Raw genomic sequence first — 23,268 nt, 5'->3', positions numbered from 1 at the left:
TGCTTCGAAGTAAATTGTGTCCCGTTATCCGATAGGATTACTTCTGGCACTCCGAATAGTAGGAACAAGGAATTTTCCACAAATTGTACCAATGACTCGGCGGTCGCTTGTCGAAAGGGCTGTACTATTACAAACTTAGTGAATAGGTCCGTTACCACTAAGAGGCATGTATTTCTGCTTCGGCCTGACGCCGGAAGTGGGCCAACATAATCCATGGCCAGGAACTGCCACGGATATTGTACCACCTTTTTTTGTTCAGCCATAGGTGAAGTCGTATTCTTGTTAGTGGCTTTACTAGTTTGACACAGTAGGCAGCTTCGACAGTGCTTTTTGACTTCAACCCCCATCGAAGGCCAAAAATATCGCTCCTTAATGGCTTTCAATGTTTTCTCAGAGCCAAGGTGAGCCTGGTCGTGTACTCCTTTGATTATTTCAATTCTTTTTGATTTCGGCGGGTAGGACTTCCATTGGAACCTGCCATCTTCCAGTTTTCCTGCCACTTTGACGAATTTGTATATTTGATCGTCCACGATCCTGAAATCTGGGAACTTCGTAGGATCTACTCTAATTTTATCGAGTAACTCTTGATATTCGGGGTCTATCGTTATCGTAAAGATGGCTTCGACTGACCTTGAAAGGCAATCGGCTAATATATTGTTCTTCCCCTTTCTATATTCTAATTCAATATCGTGTGATTGAATTTTCAAAGCCCATCGTAGCAATTTTGAGTTTCCCGATTCTACGCCTATGGTAAATAACCAAAGAAGGCTTCTGGCATCGGTAACCACCTTAAAACGAGTCCCCTCAACGTAATGGCGGAAATGTTCAATCGCTAGAAGAACACCTAAACATTCCTTTTCGACGCTCGCATACTTCTTTTGTGTGCTACTAAGCTTTTTGCTAAAGTATGCGATGATCTTTGGCTGGCCATCTAGATGTTGAATTAAGGCAGCTCCTACGGCGTTGTCCGATGCGTCTGATTCAATTACAAATGGACAATTGAAATCGGGATTACTGAGGATAGGAGCCGATACTAAGGCAGCTTTAAGGTCACCAAAGGCTTTTTCCGCTGCTTCTGTCCAAACAAACTTGCTTCTTGTCTTTTTCAGTAGATCGGATATTGGTGCTACTATAGCACTGTAATTGCATATAAAACGCTGATAAAATCCAGCAAGTCCTAGTAGTCGTCGTATATCCTTTATGTTTTTTGGACGGGCGTAGTCGAGAATTGGGGAGATTCTGGAATTGTCGATTGAAACACCTTCTTCAGTGAGAAGATATCCCAAGTATGACACCTGTTTCCGACAGAACCTGCTCTTATCGAGTGAAATCGTCAAGTTCGCTTTAGTTAGTCGTTCAGCTACTATCTTTAGCAGCCGGATATGTTCATCAAAAGTTGTCGTTGCGATAACAATATCGTCTAGATACACGAAGACGTTAGGTTCTAGATCAAACCCAATGACTCGGTCCATTAAACGACACATTGTAAAGGGTGCGTTGGTAAGGCCAAAAGGACAGACCTTGAACCGAAATAAACCTTGTGGGGTCCTAAAAGCTGTATAGTCTCTAGATTCCTCTTTTAGAGGGATCTGAAAATATGCATCTTTAAGATCCACTACTGAATAGTATTTCGCACTTCCTAGGCGATGGAAGATTTCTCCCATGTTTCGCATAGGGTACGAATCCTTTCTTGTCCATGCGTTAACTCCTCTGGAGTCCAAGCAAACTCGTAGTTTGCCATTCGATTTACGAACTGGCACTAGAGCGCTGGCCCATTCGCTGGCACACTCTTCAATGGCATCTATTTTCCGGTATCTCTCAAGTTCTGTTTCCATTTCGGCTTGAACCACTGGTGAACATCTATACAACGGCTGTCGTCTGGGTTTGGCTCCTTCTTTCAACACTATTTCGTGTTCTAACAACGATGTCCTTCCTAAACGATGTTCAGTAGTGTATGGGAAAGTTTTCATAGTCCTGACTAACTCTTTACGTTCCTCTACCGTCAGTTCGTGTTCGGTCTCGATCGTATCGGGGGTTGTTCTGGAAGCCTCCGGAAGCTCCAAGGCTGGGATATCCAAAGTCTCATCTGGTTCCATTTTTTTAATAATCGGTAACGCTTCAATAGGGAAACACGAGAACTCAATAGTCTCGACCGACTGTCCTTCATCTATAATCATTGTCGCAACTTGCTCAAACCCGTTTTCACCCAAAACCATTGGTTTTATACCAAAAACTTTCCAAAAATTATAACCTAATATCAAATTCCTGGATATCTGAGGAACTACTAGAGTGGGTATAATTTTAGTAACTCCTCTGAATACTATGGGTAGGTGGACATACCCTAAGCATTCGTGCACTGTCTTGTCTGCTGTAACAATCCGGAACGGGCTCTGATGCATTTTCAGGCCGTGTTTTTCAGCAATGTCAGATATATTAGTTACGCTGACACTTGCACCAGAGTCGAGTAAAGCATCATATTCTTGGTCGAAAATTTTAACTTTTACATGTGGGCAACTTTCTGTATGAATCTTGACCTCACATATTTGAAGAAATGGGTCAATAAAAGGTTCAGAGTGGGGAACATCTTCAGTATTTGGAGTGATATTGTTCCCAGCTTCACACCCCAAATCTAGTTTCCCGAACGCTGGGTTGATTGTTGTGGATCTCTGATATGGTTGGGACATGAGACCGTAGTTTTGCCTGGATTTCCGCAAGCATAGCAAAAAATCCGCTTTGGTTCTTGGCAGTTTCTCCAAAGGTGGCCATTTTTGCTGCAATTCCAGCATAAAGGTATAGTTCTTCCTTCTGTATTCTCCTGGCTAACTCTTGGTCGCTGTTCTGGATGCGGTCTCTCTCCTTCCTTTATTCGCGTATTCCTGTCGAACTTTTTCCTAATTTCGTTCACTTCCTCTGATTCCGAACATGATGAGTAAGATCCCTCTGCCGTCACTTCTATATTGTGTACAGCATTGGTAGGCCTGATTGGACCTTCCCTTTGCTGTTTGAGAGTTGGATCGTTAGCGTCTATCCGGTAAGCATAGTATTCCAACATGCCAAGTTCTCTCACAGTTCTACAAGCCAATCTTGACCTATAATGAGGACGCATATTATCCCAGATAATCTCAAATAGCCTTCCCGGATCCAATGGGTTGGAAAGCAGTTTGTTTAGGCGCTCGACCTCCATTTTAAAAGTTAAGAACGTTTCACTACGTTGCTGCTTCCTTTCATATATCTTCTGTCGATTCCCTTGGTCCCTATTCGGATTCCCATACATGTATCTAATACGTTCCTCAAAATCTTCCCAGTTGGCGAATTCTTCCGAATAGCATAAATACCAATCGTAAGCTTCGCCTCTCAGAATAGTGTGAATACGTTGAAGTAAGATATCTTCTGCTATATGATCCATTCTAGCAAGCCTACGGACTTTATGAAGAAAGTCTTCTAACGATCGTTGACGCGAATCACCACTAAATGATAGATGCCATTTCTCCATACGCCTGTCTGCTGTTATTATTTCTGTTTCACTACCAGTGTGGCTCCGGTTATTTCCTCGTTCATTATTGTTCTTGTGATTTCTTCCACCTCTGCCATTCATGCAATCCTGTTCCCTTTCCCTGCTCATAGACCTTCTTTCTGAGTTTCCTCGACTATTGGGGTACCCTGGCGAACATTGCCTTTGTTGCTTCTCTCGCATTTCTGCCAATTCCTGCTCTAATTTATAAATTTGGTTTATCAGGAACTCATAATCTTTTGTATTCTGTGTCTGTTGTGATCCACCCTGTTCCTTGGGAATTGCACCTGTACCATTGAAATTATTTGTGTCTTGTAACACTTCTCCACCTACCGCTCCCTCTTCTTGTCCATTCTGTTCGTTAGCGCTAGGGTTGTTACGGTCAAATTGTAACAAAAATCCTTTAATTTCTCTTGTCAAATCTTCTCGCATCATCACAGATCTAGAATCCTCTGCCACACAACGCTCTACCCTCATCAAATAATGTTTCAATCTTGAAATACTCCTCTCGTCCCGACCTTTCTCCAATCTTCTAGCAAGCATGTCAATTTTGTTGGCAATATAGTCATATTGTTGGTCCATCGTGTAACTACATAAGTAAGTCCTATTTCCTTTAGCATCTTCGTGAAATAACTTTCTAAGTAATCGATATTTATCATTAAGTTCATCTTTTGTGCTTTCTTTTTTTCCACGAATAATTAGTTCGTAATCCACTTCTTCACTGGTTAAATGATCTACTCTAGGAAACCTGGTAGCCATGTTGAATATTTTCCGTTAAATTTCACGGTACTTTAAAAAAAAATGATGAAACACGCACGAAACAATTCCCAAATTCACAACAAAACGAATATTTTCTTTTGCAATACTACGTAAACTATCGAAACGATTCACTTTATATTAACCCAAATATTAAATTTTATTCATCAACAATTTGCCAAAACGCAAATATTCTCAAAATTTTTGAGACCTGCAGTTGGGCGCCAAATGTAGCCGGCATAAAGTTGGCTAGCCTAAATCGGTCTACTAGAGTGTTCCGTGGATTGGTTTTTAAACAAATGGCTTAAGCGCCACCTCCATAGAGGACCACTTGTCGTTTCGGATGCCCGGCAAACTCAAAACCCCAGGGCGAGTTCAGTCTAATGCAAAAGATTGGAACGCGCTAGTAGACGTTAAGTACTTGGGATTCAAAGAAAAACACTAAATCCAACCGAATGAAAACTAACCAGAAACCGTCTTTCTACCGGAGCGAATGCACTGGACGACCTGTTTCTCATCACAGGTCAAGCTCTTCCCCAAACACAAAATCTACACGCTTCAGGACAGAAATGGTGGACTGAGATTCCCAAGCAGTCCGACTTGGAGTAAAACCAAACAACGAAAACTACAACAACGAACGAAACGTGAGAAACTTCTTTAGACCAGTGCACTCATTGAACGGGAAATTCTAACCTAACAATCAACACAATTATTTAGCAGAATAGAAAAACATTTATTTAGAAAAAAACTAATAGAACGAAAATTTTATTATCTAACATTTTTATCCGGGAACCCTCATTCTTCTCTTACTCTCTCTCTCTAATTCCCTACCTAACTGTGCGGATTTCTAAATGGCTATTTATAACTGGCGCTTCATCCAGATTTAATGCATGCATGCGGACATTGTACGGTTCTACTCACGCTTCTGCTTTACCGACTGCTCCTCACCATCGTCTGTCGCCCCTGCGACGCTCGCTGCCCGGAATACAAAAGATTCACCAAATTGGGTGTGAGTCTTGATTCTCTAATTCACCAACTGCTTTTCGTGGTGATATCCCGGTGGGTGGGAAAATTGCTCACCTGGAGCGCGATATTGACGGCGCAGCTCCCTTCTAACTCCGGCCGAAGTTAGGTCCTTTAATACCGACGCGTGGGGTCAGGGTAGTGGTAATAACGGGGGGCGCGGTATGCCGAGCGGGAGGTGGTGGGACGAAACTAGAGACAAAAAGCCGTCAAACGGCTATACAACTGGATGAGCGCATTGTTGCAAAACCGCATAGTAAATCATTTACCTTTTTGTTGAAACTTAAATCGCGCACAGTACCGCACTAGCCTACTAAACTTATTCAGTAGTAACTACACCTAATCAAAAGGAATTAACGAACAATTAATTACACTGAACTTAAAGACACTTCTCACATTTAAATATACCTCTACAAACACACCGCGAAACTATACCAAAAAACTTCACAGTCCTGCCTCTTCCACGGGTTGGATTAAAGTGGACGAGAAAGATCTTGGGATTCCTCAGAAAGGCCGCTAAAACAATTCTTGGCCTTCGTTCCGGAAACCGAAAAAACGATCTTATCAAAAGGCGATCTCCGATTACCTTCCGATTCGATCAGAGATACTATCTCTTTTCCTCCCAAGTATCCCACATCTGTCTAGCTCATTCCAATCTTTAACTTAAAGTGTTTTTCTTATTATTAAATTTCCGACGACAAGTAATCCTACTGGGAGATTATACTCAATCCCACGGATCAAATTTCATGCCACCTCCAATGAGAAAACTTACGCGCCTAGTGAGCGGATGAACAAATAATGAGTGAAATTTCATGCAGGGATAATTTACTCTTGATATGAGTTCACCAGTTGCATACAAGTGAACTGGAATAGTACGTGTCGTTTCGAATAGTAACAGTGAACATTTGTAGCATTTGAACTTCATGCTACATTAATTTAATATCTAATTCGAATACCGCTACAGCAGTATACTAACCTACTAGTTGCGTACCATTCTCCACTCGCAGGTTTCAAAAAATGCACATTTTAAACATCAGTATTTAAGTTCATTATGAATTTAGAAAAAAATAAAAAAGTAAACGAGAATAACGTGGAATTATAAAATGTTAACGGCTAAAAACGCTAAATATTTATATCCCTATTTTTATTTTCAGAATTGTCAACTAAACCTGATAAATCCCGTAAGTCACCGGCAAAGGACACACCCGAACGCAAGTCAGACCAGACGGAACCGGATCGGTCCAAGCACATTAAAAGCAAGGACCGGGAACAGGAACGTAGCAAAACCAGGGGCAAAACAAAGGAAAAGGATCAAGATAAAGAGAAAGAGAAGGATAAGAAGGCGAAGCACAAAGATCGTGACGGAGATCGTTCGAAGGAGCGCGAAAAAAATAAGGAAAAAGTAAAGGATAGAAAAAGCGCTGTCAGGGACAGCGATAAGCGTAAGGACCGTAAAGATCGAAGTCTTTCAAGGGACGATCGTAAAAAACGTGCAGAATCCAAATCAAAATCAGTACGTAGTAAAGTGGATGTTCCTAAAGGTGCTGCCACCGATGGAAGGAAGAAGAGCGAGGAACGATATAAACGGAATAAGAACAGAAAATCCCGATCCAGGGAGCGTGACAAAAAGAAGCGAGATGATAATAGGGGATTCTCTTCTTCAATTGGGAAGGCTAGGGATCTGGATCGTAAAAAAAGTATGCCCAGGCAAATGTCCGAAGAAGGGTCATTGGATGTGCGTTCTAAGGATAGGCTCTCGGGTGGATCTGTGGATCAATTTGGACGATCTGATACTCGCCGCAATCGTAGTATCACCCCTGCAAAGAAGCGTAACGAACTGTCTCCCGTGTTCCTGTCAGTAATCAAGTATACATCTAGTCTTCCGGTAATCGGTTGGCGAGAACGGATTGTTAGCAAGACTCCAATTCGTCCGATTCCTATAACGCCGGCAATTGCGGCACTGCAAGCCTGCGACGATGATAATAACTCGTCAGACACGGAAAATGAACAGGTTTCAAAGAAGAAATCTTCGTCCGTTGCGAAGAAATCAAAGAAAAAGAAAAATCATTCAGATAAGGTCAAAAGCAAAAGTAAGGATAAAGAAGACGTGAAAAAGTCGAAAAATGGTTCCACTCAAAAGAAGAAACCCAAAGAGAAGCGCAAGGAAGTGAAGAAACGGAAGAAATCCCCAGCGGAAAAGAAGAAGAAAAAAGAGAAGACAAAGAAATTGGAGGAAGTTCACACGGAACATAGTTCCGACACGGAAATGGATGTTCCACTGCCAGAGGTGGAACCGGACGTGGCAGAAGAGGAAGAACAGATTATCAAACGGATAAAATTAGAGATGCTGGACGAAAGGGATGAGCTACAGTTCCAGAAGATCGAAATCGATTACAGTATCGTTAAACAGGAACCTCTGACAGACGAAGAGAAGGAAAAAGAGATTGGAAATGAAAAGGAAGTCTTCCTGACAACTGTGAGCGAACCTGACGTAGAAGTGCCAACTGAAATAGTGCCGGAAACAGTTGCAATTCCTGAAGCAGACAAAAGTCTAGAACCAAAAGATTCGTCTTTAGGGTTCCGACCCAAATTCAGTTGTTCTTTCTTGGATGATTTGAGTAAGACATCTATCACTACGGAATCCATCGGTAATTTAGAAAAGCTGGAACTGGAAGATCGCAACCGAAGGGAAACCGATTCTCCAGATACCGATGATTACGCTTCTAACTGGGAGAATGATGAGTTTAGCCCGCTGATAGCCAACAGTAAAACGTCAGTAGGAAGTCCGACCAAGGATTTGGGAAAAACTTCCACTGCGGATGATGATGGCAAACGTGCGAGATTAATTCCGAAGAGCAGTCATGAGCAAATTATTCCTCTGGATGATTTGCTAAACATACAAAGTCAGTTGCAATCTATGAAATCGAAAATGGAGCAAGCGGAACAAGCGGAAAATGCTGCCAAATTAGAAGAAGCCAAGTTACCCGCTATTGTTGGAGACAATGTTCCGGAAAAGCTTGCCAGTGAGTACGAAAACTTCATCCAGTTATTAGATCCACAAAAGGAAACGAATCTAACTGGAGCCGACAAAGCAGAAATAAACGATATCGCAGCTGAAAAGAAGAAACCGGGGAAACGAAGAGCTTCCTCCAGCACAACAACAAGCACCAGTAGTACGTCTGAGAGTTCCAGTTCAAGTTCTGATTCCAGTTCGTCAAGCTCGTCCTCAAGTTCCAGTTCCAGTTCGTCCGACTCTTCATCCGATAGTTCTGATGAAGAGAAGGTTGAAAATAAGAAGAAAAAGAAGCTAATTATTGTCAAGAAGAAAAAGAAGAAGCTCATCAAACCGATAATTCCACTTGAAGACATTGAAACACTGGCCAGTGAGCTGCTCCAGCCGGATGAGGATAGCGAAATGGGCCCGGAGCCTGAACCTGAACATAAACCCGAGACGGTACCGGAGTTTACGCCTCCAAAGCCACAACCACTTATCATTCCGGAACATCTGCTGTTGAAGGTGAAAACACCAATGATCCCACTAGGGGCACCTTCCAAGATCTATAACATTCGGGATGATTCTATGGTAGAATCAATCAGTAGTCAAGAGTCGATCAGTAGTGCTATTAAACCGTTAAATCCTGATCGTAGTTCACCCTTCAAACTTAAACTCCCGATTAAAAACAAAATTATTCCTGCGGTTAATACATCTGCCTTGTTGGGTCCTGAAGACGAGGAAGAAACTGCAGAACAGATTAAAGAAGGTTCTGTCAAACCTCCGGAACCAAACAGGGAGAAATCTCGATCGAAAGAGGATCATCACGAACGCAGACGCTCTCGAGAGCGAAAGTCTAAAGATCGTAGTCCTAAGCGAGTGCGGGATAGAAGCGCTGCTCCGAAGAAGCGGCGTTCGAAAGATCGTCGAAGTCGTAGCAAATCCAAGGAACGAAGTCCTGGTAGGAAGCTAGTCGCTCAGGATAGAGATCGAGAACGAAGGAAAGATCGAGCCCATCAGTCGCGAAATCCACCGCTGCGGAGAATTAGAAGTCCACCGCCATCGCGACGTCGGCGAACACGCTCCAGGTCACGTAGCCTAAGTCCCGCATTGTTGCGGAGACCTCCTAGCCCGCCTGCAGAACGAAGTCCTCGAAGGTATTCAGCCGATCGCGAGTGGAGGCGTTCCAGATCGCCCTACTATCAGCGACCTCCATCACCGAAGGAGAAGCCACCTACCGAGAATCAAATCGATGTGGTCACCAGCTCCGGTGCCGGGCCTTTTCCTTCTCCCGATGATCAATCCCCTGTCACAGGCTACAAGAAAAGCTTGGCTGACTCAACCATTAGCGATGCTGAGTTGGAAAATCAGAAACGAAAAACTCCAGTATTCAGTGAAAGTTCTGCTTATAATAATGTGTACTCCAAAACGTACGGTTTCTACGATCCCCAAGACATGGTACTAGAAGGACCAGAAGGTGGAGATTCTCCCAAACGAATACCGCTGGACGATCGAATCAACATCGTGTTAGGAATGAATGGCACTGAAATACCCAAACGGATTGAAACTACTTCTCAACCACCACCTGCTGACAACTACGGTGACTATCAACCGATTCAAACTGTGCACCATGACATACGACAATCGCCTCAGCAGCAGCAGCAGCAGCAACATCAACATTACCCAACTCCGTTCCCCGGAACTATAAACACCCCTCACCCAATGGGACATCCACCCCATCCACAACATTTCCCATCTAACTATCCTCAAGAATATCATCACGGTGTTCCACCAGGACCGCAAGCACCTCACGGCCCACCTGGTTACGGTTTCAATCAAGGCCCACGTCCTCCATTCTATCCAGGGCCTCGTGGACCTCAACAAAATTGGCAGCGTGGCCCGCATCCTCCAATGCAACCTATTCCTTCGCACGTCAACCTCTATCAAAACAATATGTACCATCATAATCCAAACGTCTCAACTCCACCTCCGCCACTTCCGGTAGAACAATCCACAAAAAGCCTAGTCAAACAGGTAGGCAACATGCTTGAGATCGTTCCAACCGCTGTTCCCTCACAAGCACAACCCGTTAAGATTACTCCCCCTCCAACTCCAGTGGAACCTCCTTCACTTCCATCCTCTTCCTTCGCCGTTCAACCATCACCTTCAGCTACCCCCTTAACGCTACCACTACCGACATCTCTTATCCTTGTCACTCCCAAGATCCTTACAGCCGAGGAACTGAAACTCCGCCATGAACGAAGACTCGAGCTGAAGAAGAAAATTCGCATCGAACGGGAGAAGAAACGCATGGAGAAGAAGATGCGTAAAGAAAAGCTCAAAATGGAGGTCAAGCGGTTGCTAGCGGACACTGCCTCTGTCGCAAATGTTTCCTCTTCCGATGAGGACTTCGACGCCGTCAAACATCAGGAATTGATCTCTTCGCTGAATCGAGTCTACGACAAGAGTATTCTACGAACCAAGACCGGTGCATGGTTAGTAGATGTCACTTGCTATAAAAAAAATTTCGCGTTGACCTAATTTCCTCTACTGTTTTCACAGCGTCGCTAGGAAAAAGGTTTTGTTCGCGGATGGCGTAGCACCTGGTGACGAATCATCTTCTTCGGGTGCTGAAGCACTTCGGTCGCCCGCCAAAATTTCCGCATCGAAGACTCGCAAGAGACTGCGCCGGAAACGGACATTGAAAGCAACCGGTAAGAAGCGTCTGATCGATCGGTTGAAGCTACCGGTAAGTCGAAAACTACCAAACAACCATCCCAACGCGTATTAGGTCTCGCTAATGAATGATTTAACTTATTTTTAGGATATTAATCTCGAAGAAAAAGAACAAGTTGATCCAGAGCTGGAAAGCATGCCACCTCCTCCGCCCCCACCCGGTTCACCGCCACCCGAGCGCCCGCAGCCTCGCTGCGTTAATCCACCCCCGGTGCAGATGATTGACTTTCGCGACGCTCCGCCGATGCTGCCATTTCGTCCTTCTAGCAGCAATTCTACACCTTCGGGTACGCCTTCTAGTGGTGGCTCTAGCATGCCGCCTTCAGCGTATCCTCCAGCGACACCACCATCAAATGGTGGCAATAATTCTACTCTTAATCCGAATCACAATATGAACAGTCACGGTGGACCACCTCCTGCATCCGGTGCCGGTTCCGGTATGTACCGACCGGTGCCCATGCCTCCGAATATTCTGCCTCATATGCGATCGCATCATCACCACAGTCACCATTATCATCAGCACCATTCGTCGCCACTGCCATCGCATCCTCATCTACCACCGCAACAGCCCGGAATGCCCGGGTTATCCCCGAGTGGCTTGATGAAGAAACCCCGTCGAGACGGATATCGAAGTGGTCCACATCCACCGCTATCGGAATCCACTCATCCGATCGAAACGATCGGAACCTCTGGTCCCTCTTCTATGCGACACTCCGTGTACGAAGCGTCGCATTGAAAATGTTCACAAGATAAAAGGGAATGCATCTGGAGGCATGAGAAACTAGCAAACTCAACAATAGTAATATATTATAAAATTTAGAAAATAAGAATATCCAAGGTTATATCCAGCTGAGAATGGATAATAAACCATTACATAGGAATGAATAATTCTTAAACATAAACTAAGCTAGAAGCCTGCATTGCAATTATTCTGAATTACATTAGAAGGCGCGTAATTTCAACTTCGCGTGCGAAGAATTCTTTTAGGCATAATAAAAAAAATTAAAATAATTATTGTCGTCTTGTGTTGACTATGATTTTAAGATAACAATAGAAATCTTCTGAAAAGTATGAGAATAAACTAAAAAAAAATGTTATCTTCTGTAGAACTCGAAGCAAAGAAAGGTTATTTCAAAAGAAGCCCTTGTACCATAGAGATAACTCTAAGACAAGTAGGTCCCGAAGAAACGTGCTCGACTTTTTGGCTCACCTCTGGTACTATCTTCGGTCCCAAGCTTATCGAATCACCCCTCGAAACATAGGAAAAACCAATAACCCCTCATTTTATCTGTCAAACTTTCATAGCGAATCAAAACAAACATTGCGTAGTACTAGAATTTCGACTAGAATAGGGTACGTTAATCGTTTGCTTGGGACCAATAGGCTACTAAAGTGGTGAGCCAATTTAAAATCGTTAGTTTCGTATTGATTGTTGCTTGTACCTCCGTTCCATCTACATTAGACTGGCCCACAAAAATAAAAGTTTTTATTTTCCACGGGCCAACCTCTATATTTGTGCCTTTATGTGAAAAAAAAAACATTCTCTGAAAGCATGTGAATCAAATTCATCAGTACGTCACAGCAAAGGCACAGGGGCTTATGGCAGCAAAACCCCAACAAGGAAATCAAGCAAGCCAATAGGAATTTGACCTGGGCCCACGTCAAGCAACCGCTCAGAATGGAGGTTTCTTATGTTGGACCTCTACACCTCTGGAGGTTCCCAGGATACTTGAGTGAGTGAGCACGTGAAGAGGGACGTAACCCGCAGGAGCGGGAATGAAAGCGGACATAGCTCATGCAGCACAACAAGTCGGCGTGCTGTTTTTGTTCTTCTCTTTTCAGAAAAAAAAAACAACAAATAGGGGAAATGTATGTAATGTCGGCCTAAGTGTCCCTAATTTGGGTCCATACATAAATTCAGCAATCGACTAAATTTTCAATAGCAACCAAAAATATCCATTAGTACTGTCCCAATGACGCGTTCATCTAGATACAATTAATAAATAGCAGATTTTTAGCGATGGGCCCAATCTTAGATTCATAGCCCAACATTAGAGGCATTTTTTCCCTACTCTATCGCTCTTCTCTATTCTTTTATTCTCTTACTATCCCCTACAAATCTGAAGCTAGCGGGACTGCCTACGGGAGCAACGGCCTGCTGGTGGAAGAAAATCGTTATGCTATACGGTCTAGCATAGGCCACGACCAAAATTTCCGCAGGTTCATACTTAAATGCAGATGGGCGGGCGATAGTTGGCCAGGGTGTGAGCTGAGCAATAACAATAACAAAATACTTATATACATTCAAAAGCGAATGTCTCAATAAAACTAACTGGTTTCATGATCCAATCTTCAGCAAAGTGTTACTCATTAATTGAACTAAAAGTTTTGAAAATCTGAATCAAATCGAGAATAAGGAAACTTTTTTATGATCGATAGAGTGTAGGAGTGTAATTTTTTCATGTATTTTATCTAAAATCCCCATACAAAATTCAAACTAAATGCGCCAGCTAATCCTACTATCAAATTAGCGTCCCTCTTCACGTGCTCACTTACTCAAGTATCCTGGGAACCTCCAGAGGTGCAGAGGTCCAACATGAGAAACCTCCATTCTGAGCGGTTGCTTGACCTGGGCCCTGGTCAAATTCCTATTGGCTTGCTTGATTTCCTTGTTGGGGTTTTGCTGCCATAAGCCCCTGTGCCTTTGCTGTGACGTACTGATGAATTTGATTCACATGCTTCACACGCTTGCTTGCAGTGATATTGTCGGTTGTAGGTATATTATTTTTATTTTTATATTGTTTTTCGGCTGCCAGCAACAATTTCCATTGGGGATCATTTGATACGTTTGGGTTTCCTGCACATACTACTTTTTCCTAGATACAAGCTTCGTCCAGTATACATTGGCTGTCTCCAACCGGCATGATCCTTTCTGTCTGCTTCCTCTTGCCGGTGCAAGTTTAATTCTTCTTTTCTTGTTCAAACTTTTTCGCTGCTTTCCTCCTATTGAACTTCTGGTCGTGTGTCATGTTCCCATTTGTCCTCAGGCAGTTAATAGGTTAATATTAGTACATGGGACAAGGCCCATGGAAGAAAGAAATAGAACAAGTTAAGTGTGAGCCGCATGCATTGGTTACTTACAGAGTTGCTTCCACTCACTTGGCATAAAAAAATGTTTTTTTTTCTCGGAATTATGAAATCATTAGATGTTTCTATGATATGTTGTACCAACAAGTTAAAAGCAGAGGTTTCAAAGCATGTGCCCGACACACGAAACCCGTCAATTCCGCTCTCCGAGTGTCACAATCAGAAATTCTACGATTGGTGAGCGTTCACTCAGAGTGAGCGCTCGCGAGTCGCAAAATCGCTGACTGTGACTATTGGCAAATCAAAGTTGGCTCTCGTGGAGAATAGAAGAACTATGAAAGTGATGATGGTTTCAAAATTTTCCACGGGGAAGTATACGAGTGCAATCTTAAAATGCTTTTATTTTGTGAATGGAGCATTTTATTTAAATCTGGTTAGTGCTACGTTAGTAGAAAACTTCAGGACTACTCAATAGACATATAATACAGAAAACATAATTTATTTTCAGATTTTTAGGTGTAAACATATACTTCCGCTTTTCTACCACTGTAGCAGTAACCAGATTTAAATAAAATGCTCCATGTTCAAAATAAAAGCATTTTAAGATTGCACTTGTATACTTCCCCGTGGAAAATTCTGAAACCATCATCACTTTCATAGTTCTTCTATTCTCCACGAGTGCCAACTTTGATTTGCCAATCCGAACGCGAACCTGACAGCACAAACGAAGTGACAGACGGAGCGGCTCGAAAACTTTGGTGACGCACCTGCTATTGCAGTTTTTCAGTGTACCACATGGCAACACTACTAATGGATTGTACCACATGGCAACACTAAATGTACTAGAATGTTTTGATTCTATCTCTTTCACTCTACTCTTAACTGAAATGCATAAAAAAATGACAAAATGATACACTCTTTGCACACTGTCAAAGATCATATTGCACACAAAATCAACTATGTTCAAATAAAAAAAAATACTAGCCCATCTGGTGGCTGATGGCACAAGCTTCTAAGCAAAACTCGGAATGAGCGGATGGACAAGATGTTCTGGATGAAGTGAACGATGGGTCTGTTAAGACCTCAGTCGATTAGTTGCTTAAGGACGAGGGGCGTCCACGTTCTGTTGAAGGCCTTCGATATGTCGAGCGATACTATCTCGGTGTGCAGACCACTGTCGTAGGCGTTCTTGAGAACTTCCCCTAGGGTTGCGAAATAGGTGGACGTTCCGAAACCTTGTCGGTGATCAAGGAAATTTCCAGCTACGAGGTGTTGCTTCAGTCTTCGATTGACCATACGCTCTAGGACTTTGGCCATACAACATGTTAGCGCTATTGAAGGGAACTTGCTGACTTCACGGGTGGCTACCCCGGCTTTCGGGATGGGAACTACCAAGCTTTCCTTCCATACTGCTGGGTACCCGTTAGTGAGAAAGAGCTTGTTGAAGAGGTCTAGCATCCGTAGCTGTCCTGGTACCGGTAGCCTCTTGAGTAGAGGATATCCGATTTCGTCGGGTCCCACCGACTTCCCGTTGCTGCAGCGAAGGGCAGTTCCTGCCAGTTCGCACCAAAATACACGAACCTGGATTTTGGCCTGTGGGAAATATGAACCTTTATTTTTTTTAGTGGTAATCTAGTTGATACGTTGCATAAGCTGCCTGTATTTTGTTGCAATACAGGGGTAAGAGGGGCATATTGAACATCCCGTGCACCAGCTTGGACTTCCGGAACAAATTGGTTGGTGGTAGGTAGGATCAATATCATAATGATATTGAACCTACTACTAGCTGAATTGTTTCATGCAGCTCGAGATCCAGAGCCAAACTGCGGGATGCTCACTCTGCCCCACCTGTTCACTATGCCCATCCTCCCCCTATACGAACAAAATACACATAAATTCAAGAATGAATATCTCCATTATACCAAATTATACTAACTTCAATCATGATGATGTTTTCAGCAAAGTTGTTCCTTATAGACTAAGCTACATGGGCTGAAATTCTGAGTTTAAAAGAGTTTGCTGAACCAGTTCTATGCACGAAAGAGAAAAAATCCCCATCGGTCGATGATGTTCCTAGCAACGTTTCGTCCAGCTTAGTGATCAGAACGGTAAGCGAACAGCACAAAGTAGCAATTGAGGACCAGCGTGTAGAAGTTGCAAATTGGACCATCGGATGCGTCGTATCATCTCGTTCAGCAGAGTGACCAAGCCGAGATGATCAGGGATCTCTGTTTCCATGATTTAGAAGACTACGAATCTCTGCATCGCCATGACAATGGATGTTGAATGATGAGTCTAAGTGTTATGAACATTAGAAACATTGGGAAAACCTCAGCTTGATGACAGCAGATTCGACGAAGTTCAACGTAGCCGTGCAGATATCGATGACTGAGGATGGGAAGTTCAGTATAAGGAATCAATGTGATATGAGCAATTTACACAATATGGATGTATAACTGTATAAAATGTTTTAGTATAATTTACAAATAATATATACGTTGTGGTTCTTGTTTATCTACTACCTACCGATTACATGCTGACCGATATTAGCTTCCTATCGTTTTGCGCTGTTAACACTGTTCTAGTTTACCTTAGCAATTCATACAATCACATGTTTCAAGCCTTTCTTCTCCTTGTCCTTTACGCACAAACAATAGCCGATGTACCGAGAGAACAGCGCAGACGAACAGCGAATAACACTTCGCGACAGGAAAAAATAAAACAAATCGAATAAGTCTAACTACCATCATCCTAAATATTGGATTCGCTTCTCATATGTGAATATTGTATGGGTAAGTCCTATCGCATTGAACATATGCCTAGCTGTATGAAAAAGGGGAATAGGGGTACATATTCGAATCTACTCAACTGCTTCGTTGTAAAGTAGATGTACAATAATTCTTTCGTTTAACTATGTATAGGTACCTATTACAATGTGTATGTACAGAGGAAAAAGGATCGAAACATAATCCTAGAATAGTCAATAAGAAAAAGGGGACGATTAGTTTGTTTATTCTCGTTTCATACCAGCCAACACAGCGTCTGATCATTCCTGATGTGTGTTTTATGTTAATTATCAACAAATCCCTATTAGATATAATATCATTGCGACAAAAATCTACCTTCGCTCAACTTGACTGGGCTTTGAAGGAAGGAAGGATTGAATATATGGTCAAAATCGTTAAACATTTTTTTTCCTACAATAAATACTTTTATTTGTGGCGCATCTTTACTTGTTAGAATTACTAACATATTTAAACATTTGGACGACGACTACCTACACTGTATTAGACCAATAAAAAGGGAGAAACACGTTTTTCGTTCTGATTTTCTGAACCACTTGACCGATATCTTTTGCGTACTAATGAATAATAATCTCAATATTTGTTTTTCGTACATAAAACTTTCGATGCAAATTTAAAAATTGCTAAATATCACGCAGTTGTAGTAAACTGTTTCGATTTTCGACTTTTCATTTCCTAAAAAAAAATCCAAACATTATCGTTTCGCCAAAAATGGGGCTCAATGCCATAATTTGTTATAAAATCGATCAATGTTGTCAACAATGTTTGTTATCGGGTTTTACAAAATCCTCCTCCTCTGATTAAAATTGCATATTGGGACAAATATTTTTTAAATCTTTTGAGCTATAATGATCGTATCATGGATTAACAATGGTTAGTGGAAACACCTCTTTTTTTCCTTTATTTTTTAGTTAGCTATTTTCGGTTCACTACTGATTTATGTTTGATTCGGCAATATTTGATTATTAGTTAATTTCTTCCCAACAGTAAGGAAAATTGTACGATTGTTAGAACACTTGGACTTTATTTTGTTTTTCTATGTAATTTTGTTATAGCATTATAAAGTTGGTACGTAATAAACACTCCCCCGGGTTGACTTCTCGATTCGAGCTAATGTGGGAATGATCTATCGGCAGACCTATCCCAAGTCTCGTCGATGGGAGAATGGTGGCGCGGCGTTTTCTCCTAACCGGTCTTATTAGTCGCTCTTCCGCACACGAGAAAGAGGAAAAATCAGCCCATTTGATTCGTTCCGATCTCATCCAGGTGATGAACAGCTTGTTTCCTAACGTATGATAAAATTGGTCGACTTCCTAAATGAATTACTCCGCGCTTATTCCACGGCAAATCCACACGTTTCCTCAACGGCCTGCGTCAGTTTATCGTACATCAGCTGGTACGAGTCGTACATGGGAAGGTCGATCCGGTTGAAACAGGTGTGCGCTTTGGGAAGGTTTTGGATCGGTGCATCCGCCGTTAGGTGAATCGTGAATAACCGAGGCCCAACGGCCCCCGTTGAGCCCTGCAAGGCACGGAAACCTTGCAGCGGTACCCGACACGAACCGGTCACAAACTGAAGCAGCTGAGCGCGCATCTCCGGCGAGTAGGATTCGACAATCTGAAAAATAAAATTGGATTTGGTAGTGAGCGTTGAGCATACAAATTTATTCTATATTGTAAATGAGCAATTTATTCAATTTAGATTAATTTCATATTAATTTGCAACACAACTTGCTACGACAGAAAAGTTTTACCAGATTTGACTTCCTTATGTCCTTCTAAGTTAAACTCTAGAATATACTATTGTCGCTCTATAGTCGTGTATGAAATCAGCGAGCTTGCAAATGAGCAAATAAGGGGTGAAACATCAAGATATGTTTTAACATGATCTAGACAAATGATTCTTAATTGTAAAATGATTGTTGGAACACCCTCCAAAGGCGCGCCTCTTTTGCAGTCAAAAACGGATTCCTTAGCAACAAAATCAAGCAATAACACCGATAATGACCATGCATCAGAATCCTAGTCTTAACTCATTTTTTCCTTGTTTCAAGATCATCCTCGGTGGACAAAACCGAGTGTTGTCACTATCAACAAGACATACAAAGTAAAAACTACAAGAGACAGCCCTATTTTCTTTTTTCTTTTTTTTGCAAAGAGGAAACCTTCAAAAGGCCATCGTGCCACCGCTTAACGACTGGGCGCACAGTCGTGGTGACACGGTGTGTGGGATTCTTACCGCACTAAAATCTCCTTGGACGCCTTGCCCTTTTCCCACGGAACCACTTGTCGTATTACTTCGGAGGGGGCCGTGCATTACGCAACTCACTTTACCTCAGCTAACTGGCGCTTCCAGGTCGCTGATCGTCTCTCCAATTTGTGAGCCATTTAGCTCCCAGCATCACGTTCTACTCGGTTATCCCCGGTGGTGGATTCAGCCTACTCTGACGGAAAGTTCTCCCGGCTTCGGCTTTCACTTCGCACTTTTGTGAGCACATTACTACTTTCTAGTTGGTCTTCTCGCCATTTTCAATGCATACAGCGCTGACATGATCTGCGTTACTGCTCTGCTGACGACGTTAAAGGTGCCCTCCTCTCGACACATTTCTTCGACGACGTTCTCCACGCTAAGGGCGAGCATATCCTCTCGCACAGCATCAAATCTAGGACATTCGAAGATCACGTGCTCTGGTGATTCTTCCACATTCCCACACTCCGGACAGAAGGGTAACGTTGTGTGTCCGAACCGATGCAGGTACTTCCTGAAGCACCCATGACAAGACAGGTACTGCGTCAAGTGGAAGTTGACTTCTCCATGCTTCCTGTTCACCCAGGTCGAAAGAATCGGTATTAGCCTGTGTCCATCTACCGTTCTCTGTTGCATCCCACTCCTGCTGACACTTAGCCATCGACCCCTCCTCTGGTTTCTCTCGTCATATAGCACTCGTAGTCCTCCGCCAAGGTGATGCCGATTGGGATCATACCGGCGATAACGCATACTGCCTCCATCGAAATGGTTCTGTACGCACTCACGACTCGCATGGCCATGAGCCGGAATGTACTGCTCAATTTCCTTTGGTTCTGCTTCGTTTTCAGCGCTTCAATCCAGGCTGAACCTCCGTACCTTAGTATCGATGAGGACTGCTGCTTGGACCAGAAATGTTCGGCATGATTCTGGCTATTGCGTTGATGACCTTCGCCGCCTTCTCGCAAGCATATTCGATGTGGCTGTTAAAGTTTAGCCGGTCGTCGATCATAACTCCCAGATACTTCAGCACGCGCTTCGAAACAATGGTGTGCTCTCCAACGGTGATTTCTGCCCGCTGCACTGCTTTGCAGTTACTGACCAACATCACTTCTGCAGCTTCGCTCCTTGCATCCAGCTACCAATCGTATCTATCGCCTCGGCCGCCAGCATTTCCACTTCTTCCAGCGTCTCACCGGTTACCGTCAAGACGACATCGTCCGCAAAGCCAACGATCTCAACTCCTTTGGGCAGCTTGAGCGTCAGCACGCCCTTGTACATTCCATTCCACAGCGTGGGACCTAGAATGGAGCCTTGTGGAAATCCCGCCGTGATTCTAAGCGATTTCTGCCCCGTGTCTGTCTCGTAGACCAGGACCCGGTTCTGGATGTAACTGCTTAGAATCCTGCAGAGGTAGTCTGGAACTCTCATTCTATGGAGCGCCTTGGCGATGGCCTCCCAGCTGGCACTATTGAATGCATTCTTCACATCAATCGTAATCACGGCGCAGTATCGATTTCCTCTCCACTTCTGATTGGAAGCTTTCTCGGTTCTGTCAATCATTGTCCGGATTGCATCTACCGTCGATCTCCCTTTACGGAATCCGAAGAGCCTCTCCGACAATCCGTGTTCACTCTCCGTGCATTTCGCCAACCTGTTCAGGATGATCCTCTCCAAGAGCTTTCCGACAGTATCCAGCAAGCATATTGGCCTATACGATGCAGGATCTTCCGGCGGTTTTCCGGGCTTCGGCAACAGCACCAGCTTTTGTACCTTCCACCTATCAGGGAACTGACCCTCGTCCAGACATTTCTGCAGTACTATCCTGAACATGTCCGGGAACGTCTGGATCGCCGTCTTCAACGCCACGTTGGGAATTCCATCCGGGCCAGGAGCTTTCTTCGCCTTTAACCCTTTCGCTGCTGCTAGAAGTTCTTCGTTGGAGACTTGTTCAACGTTGTCTCCATCTTCCTCGCCATATGGTGTAGGTGGCCAGGTCATTGGGTCATGCTCTGGAAAAAGTCCCTCCACAATGACTTTCAGCATGTTGGGACAAATTTCAACTGGCATCTTTGGACCTCTGATCTTCGCCATCGCGACTCGGTTGGGATCGGCATCACGGCACAGCTCCTTGAAGCTGTTTGACTTGCTCAGCTTTATCTTTCGTTTTAGTGCAGCCCTGGCCTCTCGGAACACCACCATGCGCTCCTCTATGTCTGCTTCCGTTCTTGCTCTCTGAACGCGCCTTCTGGCTAGAAGACAACTAGCATGGAGGGTGCTAATTTCCTCGTTCCACCAGTAAGCTGGACGCCGCCTGTTCGGCATAGTTCTGTCACATGCCCTTGCTAATGATTCGGTCAACTCGTTCGCGCTTAGACCCAGGATGCTGCTGTCTACCCTTAGAGCTTCGATGAAGAGATCCTTATTGAATGCCTTCGTCTTCCACTTCCGCTCGCTTACTTTCGTCCTCCGCATTTCCACCGGTGTCCGTTCACCGATACTGTACCGGATCGCCTGATGGTCACTATGGGTGTACTCTTCGCACACTCTCCAGTTCATATTTGCCACTAGCCCTATGGGGTTGTAAGCAATGGTGACGTAGGACTACGTGGTCTTATATAATAAATGTTATTTGTTAACTGCAGCAGGAGTTTTTGTTTTGTGTAGGAATAGGAATTTGCGCTGGGTTCTCTATGTGTATACTCTTTAGTATGACTATCACCCCTATTCTGTATTTAGTTCGAAACGAAATTCCTAACTGGGTAGCAACTGGAGCACCTAGGTTAAAATGAAATGTAATTTATTTTGATTTTGAAACAAATAAAGAGTAATAAAAATGAAAATTCGAAAAATATTGAAAAATCTTTACGATTAATTGTTTGACTTTTAGGCATCCCTAGAAAATAGTGTAATTTCACGTTTTTTGGTGGTCCTTCGAAAATGTCGAACAGCAGAATTGCAACCAGCAAGTGTAACACAAGAACCAAAAGCGGTGCGATGCTAGTTTTCATTGCTATGACGACGAGTGAATTAAGGGGCTTAGAAGCAGAGGTGTGAAGTGAAAGTCAATTCTCTTCATCGATTTCCTCTTTTGATGACTATGGCTCCACTAAGCTATTTTGCACTATTTTTCCTATGCTCTTCTATCATCCAGAACAACAAACGTATCAATGAATGTGTTTGCCGTCGAGTTATTAACGAAACAGAAAGTCGATGAAGAGAATCGATGGAAATCACTTGCAGTTTGGTGGAAATCCCTTCCAAGTTTGGTTAAAGATTTCAACTCTGGGGAGCATTTTGTATGGTCGTTGGGGCGTGTGGTTCTGAATATGCCGATGAGTGTGCAAAATGTTACGCAATTGCATTCTCCCTATTCACACACGCCCGAAGATCGTCTAGAAACAACTCTCTGATGACAGTGTTGGGGAAGCAGCATATGCATGTACATAATTGGTGGAATTATTAGTTATTCCACCGCTTTTGGACAATGCTTGACATTTGCCACCATTTCAATAGTTTCTTAAATATCAACAGTCGGAAGCATTTCTAGAAATGTAGAAATATTTCTGATCGAGTGGTGATAAAATTATTCAAATTGGTCCAGGGGCAGCTGAGTTATTAACGTTCAAAATCTTTCATAATTTCGTTACATGTTCCATTTTCGGTTTTCACAAAGTGTACCCCCGTATAGAAATCACAGACGTAGTCCTACGTCAAAAGGACTAAGATGTGTTCCTTTGATTACAAAACAATTATGTTCCAGTAGTTTGAAGTAGTTCGGATCAGGCTTCGGTGGTAGATCTTAATGCCAGTAACGTGGTAGACCACAGCCCGCTTAAAAATCAACTTATTGAACATATTTTACAAAAAAAAAACTTTTGCAGGCCAATGCTTCAGGCCTACTTCACCTATCCATTTGATTTACACTACCGATCATAAGTTTAAGGACACCCCCAAAAATCATCAATGATCTAAAAAGAACGAAAATTGGACGTAACATGACAGAGATATGAACATAACTGAACGGTTGTGAGATAACGAAACCTCTTTAATTAATATTTGCCACTAAAAATAATCATATTTTATTCTCTAAATTAAACTGGCAGCACTGTAC

At 43.1% G+C, this 23,268-nt stretch overlaps 3 protein-coding genes across 4 annotated transcripts in view; 2 read left to right on the top strand and 1 right to left on the bottom strand.

Moving 5' to 3' along the window:
• LOC135711017 (serine/arginine repetitive matrix protein 2-like) overlaps window positions 1-12,039 on the top strand; it is a 34,505-nt gene extending 22,466 nt beyond the window's left edge. Inside the window, exons 3-5 of the mRNA XM_065233756.1 lie at window positions 6,445-10,777; window positions 10,845-11,031; window positions 11,107-12,039. Of these exons, the coding sequence (XP_065089828.1) occupies window positions 6,445-10,777; window positions 10,845-11,031; window positions 11,107-11,754 (5,168 nt within the window). The 3' untranslated portion in view covers window positions 11,755-12,039. The remainder of the gene's footprint in view (window positions 1-6,444; window positions 10,778-10,844; window positions 11,032-11,106) is intronic.
• Window positions 1-23,268, top strand: part of LOC135711022 (BUD13 homolog) — a 440,257-nt gene that overhangs the window by 287,309 nt on the left and 129,680 nt on the right. The gene's annotated exons all lie outside the window — the stretch shown is intronic.
• Smurf (SMAD specific E3 ubiquitin protein ligase) overlaps window positions 16,557-23,268 on the bottom strand; it is a 123,281-nt gene continuing 116,569 nt past the window's right edge. For both annotated transcript variants that reach the window (XM_065233757.1, XM_065233758.1), the window contains exon 13: window positions 16,557-18,527. In XM_065233757.1, the coding sequence (XP_065089829.1) occupies window positions 18,243-18,527 (285 nt within the window). In that variant the 3' untranslated portion in view covers window positions 16,557-18,242. The remainder of the gene's footprint in view (window positions 18,528-23,268) is intronic.

Source organism: Ochlerotatus camptorhynchus, unplaced genomic scaffold (assembly GCF_037179485.1).
Source record: "Ochlerotatus camptorhynchus isolate MF236.1 unplaced genomic scaffold, CSIRO-AGI_Acam_v1.1 ptg000416l, whole genome shotgun sequence".
Taxonomy (NCBI): domain Eukaryota; kingdom Metazoa; phylum Arthropoda; class Insecta; order Diptera; family Culicidae; genus Ochlerotatus; species Ochlerotatus camptorhynchus.
This window is presented reverse-complemented; position numbering and strand designations above follow the sequence as displayed.